At 31.7% G+C, this 10281-nt stretch overlaps 1 protein-coding gene across 1 annotated transcript; it reads left to right on the top strand.

The window, feature by feature from the left end:
• Nucleotides 1-3416: 3416 nt before the first annotated feature.
• On the top strand, nt 3417-7923 carry LOC110794325 (transcription factor MYB13). Its single transcript, XM_021999287.2, has 3 exons — nt 3417-3687; nt 3924-4053; nt 7048-7923. Exons 1-3 carry the CDS (start codon nt 3555-3557, stop codon nt 7742-7744), a joined length of 960 nt encoding a protein of 319 aa, XP_021854979.1. The 5' UTR covers nt 3417-3554; the 3' UTR covers nt 7745-7923.
• The last annotated feature ends 2358 nt before the right edge of the window (nt 7924-10281 follow it).

The following is a 10281-nucleotide window of genomic DNA, read 5'->3' on the forward strand; positions in this document are numbered from 1 at the left end:
TGGGCTCTTAAATTTATTAATACAACAATTGATTGCACAACTATGAACTATACATCCGTATCTAAAGACAGTTGGCTTTTATACGGATCATATTTAATATGACAAAAATATTTTCATATGTGATATTCGTTTAGTTTACTTAATTGATTCCTTTATTATATTGTCATTTCAATTATCTTGATTATCAAAAATTTACCAAATTATATACAATTCAAGCTCCTGAAATGTTCTAAATTCGAAGACATAAAGGTAGTGGTTCAAAAACAAATACCAATACCTATAAAGTTCTTTGAATACAAAAATATTACTATCAATATGTTGGTCATCAAAATCATAAAAAAAAGGATTTTTTTGGATAAAACCACCTTTTAAAGTCCAACTATCAATATGTTAATTTCCGTCAAATGTTCCGTTAACTTCCAAATGTTTGGCCGTTGGATGTGGGCCCCACTGACGAAACATTTGACGGAAATTAACAGAAGGTGGTGATTTCTTAAACTTTGGAAGTTTAAGGTGGTTTTTTTTAAAACAAAAAACATATAAGGTGGTTATTTCAAAAAGTTGAACTTTAAAATGTGGTTTTATCTAAAAATTCCTTAAAAAAAAGTAAAAATTTAAATTGAAACTTTTCACGGAACTAAAAATGCAACGTACCATCCAAGATATTCAACTTGTTATTTAACATGTTTATCATTGTGGTATTCAACATATCTACACATAAGGAAATAGAACCGTAAATTTGACCACAAACGTTGGACATCTTGTAATTTTACATTTGTACATAGTTAATTAAAACTATTTAACACGAATAATTTATTTCCAGTAAAATTGAGTCCATGCTCCCTTCGTATTTTTTTAAGGGTTACACATATCATTTACAGCCATATTTATTTAGGGATTACATTTCTACTTTTGTTAAGTTTTTATACCCACTCACAAATTACTCCCTCCGTCCCAGAATACTCGCACCGCTTTCCTGATAAAGCCGTCCCGAATCACTCGCACATTTTCTACAAATGACCACATATATGATATATCTCTACTCCCTAAAGAAAATTAAACATTACAAAGTTAGTTATTTCCCACTATCCTCTTAAAAAGTTGACACATTTATTAGAAAAAAATACGGAGTACCTCACTATCAACTACTACCATCTAATTATCAATTGCATATTGTTTCAGTAGTGATTAAAGTTAAATTTGATTGGGAGAACCGCATGTTCGATCCCTCAACAACAATTGGGAAGGGACTGTAACCTTTCTACTCAAAATTCGCCCCGAATCCAGATCAACCCTAAGGGTGAAACGGGTGGTAAAAAAAAAAAACTACGGAGTACCATATAATTAAATAATAAATTTATTACATTGCATTAACTTCTGTGTCGGTCAAACCACTTCGAGTATTCCAGGAGAGAGGGAATAACGTTTTACAAGTAGAATTGTTTTTTTTTTTTTTTTGTGTTAGCACCCGGTTCACCTTGAGGCTAATCCGGATTCGATGTGAGTTTTGGGTGAATAGGTTCCAGTCTCCTCCCAATTATTATTACGAGATATTGAATACGAGTTCTCCCTATCAAGTTCAGCCTCAATCACACTGAACCAGCAGATAATTGGATTACAAGTAGAACTGTGAGTAGTACTCGCACAAACAACTCCGTACAAAGTTAGAACTCGTGATCTCCGTGGAGAGTACTGTCAACTGTCAAGAGTGTCAACACAATCTCCTTTCTTGTTGTCGTGATTTCCCTTTCGCCATCTATGAATAGTAAAAATCTCCCTTTTAAATATTCTCATTTAATTTTTTAAAAAAAATTAGAAAAATCAAAATTACATAATTGAGCATGTGGCACGTTTTATTTGACTATATTTATACGGAGTAATTAACATCTCTTTTTAATAAAATAAAAAATAAAAAATAAAAAAATGAAGTGGTGTATTATTGGCTTTATCGTGCGTCACTCTCATCTCTCACTAATAATGCAACCCCACCTTTAAGTAATTAAACTTTAATGTAAAATTATACGACAAAATTCATTTGAGATCTTTCATAGAAAATGCCGCATAGCCACCGGAATATGCCTTTTCATTATCAAATTATCAAATTTACATGTTTTACTTTTTGGTCTTTTCACTTTTTATTTTAGGGTATTTTTTGTATGCCTCCATTTTTATAACTTTTGATTTTGTTATGTTCGACTTATTTTGATTTACTTAAACAATAAGTTAATACTCTGTGTAGTTTATTTCAGACAAAAGTTCAAATAAAATAAGTCGAATAAAAATAAGTCGTATAGTTCGCACATGATTAATAAAATGTTAGCCGATATCACGATAAAATGTGCATGACAAGGTAGTGACTACGTTTAACAGACGCAATTATAAAATTATCTTAGAAATGCTTTGTATAATCGAACCCTAATTAAACTTTTCACGAAAATATTTGTACTTCCTTTCCTTCTTAGACATAAGTAACTTTGGATGTCTATACCTCGTAGTTAGGGTGTGTTTTATTTACCTGGATTTTGCTTAGCTAAACTCATACTATGTATGAATTACTAACTGAAATAATTACACATTATAACTTATACTTCGTTAGTTGTAGATTTTACATGGGTATAATTTCCTGTATCATCTCAGTGTAATAATTTAATTTTTTTTTCTTCCTCTCATTTTCATTTCTTTCTTAAAACAAACATACAATATATGAATTATAGGTTGGTTAAAGTTTTTTTAGCAACTGATAACGAGGCCGCATAATGTACTAATATAAAGGCCATGTCCAGTAGACCGTTAATTAAATAACGAGCCCACGGAAATGTGTAATGGACTAATGTAAGGAGGTCATCTCCTATACCCCCCCTCTCCCAATAACAATTAGATATGGCCTCATTATTACATTAGTCCATTACGTAACATATTTTAATTTTTGTAATACTAATGTAAAAATAACACGTAAAAAGAAATATATTTCCCCTATATAGTCCACAATCTTACATATTAGGTAATAAATCCCTTTAATACAAATAAGAATACATAAATAAAAATTAAGAAATATATTTCCAAATCCTTGTATATATTAATCATACAAATCCTCTATGATACATTTTGTCTTAATAAAAAAACATTTTCACACTAACAAATTAAAATACAATTTTTTTATTTTTTTTGTTAAATTCCAGCTTGGACTATATATACAAACATATACTATGTGGGTCAGAGAGTGATGGATAGCTCAGTTGGTTAGAGCTTCCATCCCGGTTCCAGATGATCCTGGGATCGATTCTCATCCCCGCCCTTGTGGCTCATTTGCACCAAAAAAAAAAAAATATACTATGTGGGTCAATTACAAGTTCTACATTCACTCAACAAAAAACAATAATACTCGCAAAACACTCACCACTCTATAAATACACCCCCAAAACTAATCTCCACACCATTTGGGAAAATTCACTTTTTAGAGAGAGAAAAAAAAGAGAGAGAAAGTTCTCTCTATCAAAATAAAAAATAGGAAAAATATATTTTTTTTAATAAAAAAAAAGGGGAGGAGAGAGAAAATGGGAAGAGCACCATGTTGTGAGAAGATGGGGTTGAAGAAAGGTCCATGGACTCCTGATGAAGATGAACTCTTGATTAATTACATTAATCTTCATGGTCATACTAATTGGCGTGCTCTCCCTAAATTAGCTGGTAATTGTTAATTAATCTTCACTAATCATCTTTTATTTTATTTGTATTTATTTACTGAGCCTGTGTACTATAGGTTTCATGTTCGAATCCCCGTTTTTTATTTGTAATTTATATTGCATTTGTGACTAATTTTATTCAACAAAAAAGTTTTATTTATTTATTTTTTAGAAATTTATTAATTTTGTAGAAAATGACATTTTTTGGTTTTTTTTATAATTTTATTTTTTTGATTATAGGTTTGTTAAGGTGTGGGAAGAGTTGCAGGTTAAGATGGACAAATTATTTGAGACCAGATATTAAGAGGGGTAATTTTAGTCAAGAGGAGGAAGATACTATTATCAATTTGCATCAAATGCTTGGAAATAGGTATGTTTTTGTTTAACAAATTTCATGCATTTTTTTGGCCTTTTTTTTGGGTTCTTTTATTTAATAAATATAATTAATTGGGTTCTTTTATTTAATAAATATAATTACCTCAAAATATATGCAAGAATAAATCACTCAAATAGTCAAAATAAGCTCAAATGCAAAGTATGATTAAATTATATTTAGTCTAAAGTTTTGGTTATTTTCCCTTGTCAATATAGGTATGCGCTAAATATAAATTAGTCAATGTAATAAAAGTCTTATAACTTTTCATTATTGAAACTTGAAATTAATTGACTTGCACTAAAAAAAAAAAGTTTGAAACAATGTTAATTAATTGCTCCAAACTTAAATTAATTTTTCTATCGTCAAAAACAATTAATTTTCCTAATTTACTTTTACTATGGCATTCAACCTTCGGTTTCACTTGTATTTTTACAAGGCACAATTTTCGAGATTTTATTAAGACCATTTACTTCTCACATCGAAAATTGTGGGAATTTAATAAAACGAAACAGAGATTTTGAACTTAAATTGAACCTGAATTAATTTTAATTTTGATCAATTAATTTTAATTTTGATCAATTAGGACTATGAACTTACTCTTAAATTGAACCTGAATTATTTTAAATTTTGATCAATTAATTTTAATTTTGATCAATTTTAATTTTAATTTTAATTTTAATTTTAATTTTGATCAATTAGGACTAGGAGTAATTATATACTTATGTCACGCTTGCATCATTATTCACGAGTGAAAATTGGTTATAAAATAGTGTAAGCTTTTTATGTTACGTGGTTTTTTATAACTCATGAATCATGTTTCATGTTTCATGATTCACGAAGCAGTGGGCCTAACTTAGAATTTGTCGCATATCAATTTATACCTAAATTAGTAAAATCATGTGGGCTGCTTACAAGATTCCTGATTAGCATCTGACCCCTACTATTGTAAATTCATTAGAGTATCAACTTGTAAACCAACTAGGGATTACTATCTCCATTTCAAAATGATCTCGAATCGACCTCGGCTAGTTATAACATGAAGGGAGATGGTCACGAGACTCACGACTATCAAAAACTATTCAACCGATTTCTGACAAAAATCGAAGTGACCCAAAAAAAAAATCCACACATTCATCCGCATAAGCACAATTACCATGTACAACTACGTCATCTGGTTATACCCGAATCAATTATATTCGACCCGTAACCGTCACCAGGGACTAACTACTTATGGGGCATGTTCTTCTGAGTTTTTTGGCTGAGCTGAACTGAATGGAACTACAATTAACTCCAAAACAACAGGGCCAGATGGTCAGGGATGTCAAAAACTATTCAACCGATTTATGACAAAAACCAAAGTAACCCAAAAAAAAAATCCACACATTCATCCGCATAAGCACAATAACCCCGTACAACTACGTCATCCGGTTATACCCGAACCAATTACATCCGACCCGTAACCGCCCGATGATCCGATTTGACCAGGGACTAACTACCTATGGGACTAACCATTCGACAATTGGCATGCAATTTGGGTTGTTAAGTGCGGGTATTTATGATACTTTTCTGGTTAGTTAGGCCCTGTTCTTTTGGAGTTAATTGCAGTTCCATTCAGTTCAGCTCAGCCAAAAAACTCAGAAGAACATGACTTTAAAGTTGATTCATATGATTTGAACTTATTTTTCATGAACTTATTTCATCTAAACTTATACGGAGTAATAATTTGTCAGACCATGGGTGACCCTTATTTTTTCTGAACTTATATTATATGAATTTATTTTTCCTGCAATAAGTGGAAATAAATAAGTGGAAATAAAGTGAGTCGAATTCTTTTAGAAATGTGAAATGTAATTCCTAGGTTGGACATGTAATAGTAATACTCCATCCAAAACCGTTGTTTGATATGTTTTCTGATTGTTAGAAATTTGATACTACGTACAAGAGTATTACAACTTTACAAGTTATAGAATAACATTGTGCTTATTCTTTGAAAGACAGAGAAATGTTGCATTGATTTTTGATAAACAACTAAAAGGTACAAGTAATTAGAAAAGGATAATAGAATGAATTTTTAATGTGCAAGATTTGATTGATTAATTAAAAATTGAGTAGGGATCAATGATATTCGTACTAACAGTACGAATATCATTGTGCTACGTACATAGCACGATTATGCTCTCTGACCCAAAATAATACGAGTACTAATTTTATTATTGCAATTTGTATGGTTGCAACTTGATGAATAATTGAATACTTTGTAAATTGTAATATATGGCTTAGATTATAATTACAAATTACTGAAATAACGTCAACTTTTGTGTAAGACCGTCTTACCGAAAATACCGGTTTAATTGCATAACTAATTGATTTTATTGTTTAACTAATTACTTTCAGTGCTTAACTAATTAGTTCAATTGTTTAACTAATTGGTCGCATTTCTTAACTTATTGGATCCGTGATTAACTAATTAGTCCAAATGCTTTAAAAAATTTGTTCCATTTCTTAACTCTTTTGTGTTAGTCCATCTTATATAAAAATTTGGGGTGATGATAAAGGTCGCAATTTGCGACAACATTTAGTTGTCGCAATCTTACGTGTCGGGATTTAATTGGTACACATAGGTGCCACGTAGGGTATCCATCATCAGATTATTTTTACTATCAATACAATATTTTTACTATGAAAATATGTAAATAACTAAATAAGATATTCGAGATAAAAAAGGAAAAAAAATTAGAATATTAAGATTTCCCTACTTTTTTTGAAACATGTATAATAGGTTATATAAGTTAAATATTTTAGTTTCCAATTTAAATCATGACACATAAGCATGCCATGTCATCATTGTGACACGGCTTAAAGGTCGCATGTTGCGACCTTTATCATTTTCGAAAAATTTGTACTGTACTAGTTTGGTTTTGTGATGCTTAATTATACTTATTAGTTTGTAATGATTTTTATAATCACCAAAATCTTTGAAAATCTTAGGTGGTCCGCAATAGCAGCAAAATTGCCGGGAAGAACAGACAATGAGATCAAGAACGTATGGCACACTCACTTAAAGAAGAGACTTCCTAAGCAAGAAACCGACTCCACCACCACCACCACCACCGCTACTACCGCTAGCACCGGTATCACGGTTGTGCCCACCAAGAAGAGGGCTCGGAAATTCAAGTCCATTAAAAAGGACGGAGCAGTCTCCGAGGGACCACCGCCAAAGAAGCAACACGTGAACAACCACAACAACGGCAGCAACATCAATAGCAATAATAATGATATTAAAACCGAGGACGACAGTATACCTACAACAACAACTAGTTCAATAAATTGTAACCCGGTTTCACCACAACCATGTACTAGTACTAGTGAAGAATCTACAATCACTAGTAGTACTAGTGTGAGTGAAAGTGACAATTGTAGCAAGGAAAACGTGGTGAAAAAGGAGGGATATGTCGGCGAATTTCCTGAATTTAACGACGATTTCTGGATGGAAGTTTTGTCTGTTGAAGAAGACACTGCCATGTCTAATGAAGATCTTCACTACATGAGCAATTCGGCGGTGACGGAACCGGTTTTTTTACAGGATTCGAAGGTTTCGATTCATGGAGATGATATGGATTGTTTTTGGTATAATCTTTTAACAAGACCTGATGATCAATTACCAGAGTTTTCAGAGATGTTGTAATACTTAATTAGGTGTTCAAAATTAGGTACTAATTAGATTTTTTTTTTTCTCTTTTGTTTTGGTAGATTTTGAGGGGTTTTGCCTTCATAATTCTCATGTAATATGGTTGGAAATTGTCCATTTGACATCACAGTTTTGCATGTTTTTGTAACTTATTAATTGAGATACCTCCTTTGACATCGGATGGAGTCCAAAGAAGATTATGCACCCATTGCTTATCTTAGCAGATAAGTGGCATATCTTGAACAGTTTCTCGAGGGGTCAGTAGAAAAATGAAGCAAGTAACTTATACAACTATACACAAATATACACAAATTTTAGGGGCGTAACTCAAAAGTACACTAAAATTTTCCGTGTGGCCCACCTTAAGCATAACTACCATCCAACACTTGCCCCCGGACGGGCCCACCCTAAGCATAACTAACATCCGCCACTGACTGCAATAGATACGGCAAAATTAGGAATGTGAATTCTATCGTATTGTAAACACGTACTAGAGTCAAGTTATGTTAAAATTTCGTATTTTGAGTGAGATTGAGCAATAATAATACTTGAGAATTTGAGATCATAAACGTTATTTTTCATGGTATCAAGATTAAGGTTGAGTTTCGACGTCACAATCAAGGAACCTACGCCATATATGATAGATTGGCGGATCGAAGAGTATGACCACATGTAAGCTTGGTTGATTCTTGAATCGGCAAACAAGATTTGATATAGTCATACAACATGCACGAAGAGTGATGATGTAAATGAAATTCGACCAGTCTTAATTCACAACCCAAAAACTTAACCACCATATATATAGTGACATCCTCACATCCATTATAGTGAATTAGTGATGCAATCTTACATCCATTATAGATTTATAGTGATGTAAGCATATAACTATTATATATGCCCGTGAATTCTATCCTGAAGAATTTCTTAGAGTCTGAATCTTATATCCTACGCAAAATCAATATACTATTTTCAATTGTGACATATGAGTTTATTTGTTACGTATAGGCTATAAAGAAAGCTCAACAATCTTGTTAGATGTTCTTAATCACAAGGATATATATGCATAATCATTTTCCTATATTAAGAAAAATATCACGAGAAATCGAAAGCCTTCAAAAAATTGGCATTATTATTGTATTATGCTAAAAGCCAAACACTTATTTATACGATTGGTGGATTTGATTTATGACTTGTGAGATTCCTGTTTAAAGTAGATTGTGTTAATTAAGATTAATTAAGTTGTATTAGAAGCCAATTTAATCTTGATTACTTAATTATATCATTTGGCGAGGGCCGCGAGGCGGCTGAGGCCCACCATGCAAGACATCCACCCTCATCTAATGCTCTTTAAGTAGCTTGCCATTATTGTAAAAGCCCCTTTTAATTGTTTCCTTTTTTTTGTTTCAAAATATTTTTATTATTATTTGTAATTACTAATTAGTACTACCTTCGTTTCTAAATGATCTTTACGTTTACTATTTGCATGATAATGAGAGTGATGGATATCTAAGTTGGTTAGAGTTTCCATCTCGGTTCCAGGTGATTCTGAGATCGATTCTCATCCCCGCCGTTGTGGCTCATTCACACCAAAAAAAAAAAAAAACTATTTGCACGATAATTATAGAACTTTGGTGAGCATGTGATGATGGGGTAACAAATGGGAAAATATGTTACTATAAACTGTCCAACAATGCGAGTGGATGTAAATTAATATTGAATTATTGCAACTTGCATGCTAAAGTGGACCAAATGAGGTTATAAATATAAAAAAATTATGTTAAAAATGAATAAAGTAGAGTGTAAAGAACTTTTAAGAACAAACTAAAACGGAAAGCGTAAAAAACTTTCAAGAACGGAGGTAGTAGAAAAAAAGGGGAATTATAACATGTTTATATGTTTACAAAGTGATAAAGGTAGCCGTTCTCCATCATTTTCTCTCTCAAGGGTTTATAAATCTCAAAGGATTTTTAGGCCGGAAACAGTCGAATAAATTTGGCTTTTCCAGTTTTTTAAGTTTAATATTTCATGTTTTTTGTCTTTAGATTCAATAAAACTACATTGTCTGGTGTAGTAAGTTCCCATATGATGAAATTAGTTGACTATTTCGGAATTAGTATACTTTTCCCGAATTTATGTCTTTCTAACGCGTACACATCATTTAAGTTCAAGATAAATTGAGTTATGTACTCACAAGTCACCTTACGAGTTGGCTATGTAACCCAAAATTACAAATTGCGTGGCAAATTTATCATGTAATTGTGTTACTACATGGACAAGACATAAGTGACACAATTATGTACAGCGTACTCCATCTAACCATCTACTTTGTTTCTTCCATTCAATAGAAAAATATATACACGTGCGTTTACATTTAATATAAAAGCTCGTATTTAGGGTAAATGTCGCATTTTAAAAAATACAAATAATCTATATAATATATTAAAAGGCGTTGTGAAAAATGTATATGTGTCACATAGTACTCTCCCCTTTACGCCACATCATCCACTCACCAAGTGTTATGCCATGTCATAGAC

This window comes from Spinacia oleracea, chromosome 5 (genome assembly GCF_020520425.1).
Source record: "Spinacia oleracea cultivar Varoflay chromosome 5, BTI_SOV_V1, whole genome shotgun sequence".
Lineage (NCBI taxonomy): Eukaryota > Viridiplantae > Streptophyta > Magnoliopsida > Caryophyllales > Amaranthaceae > Spinacia > Spinacia oleracea.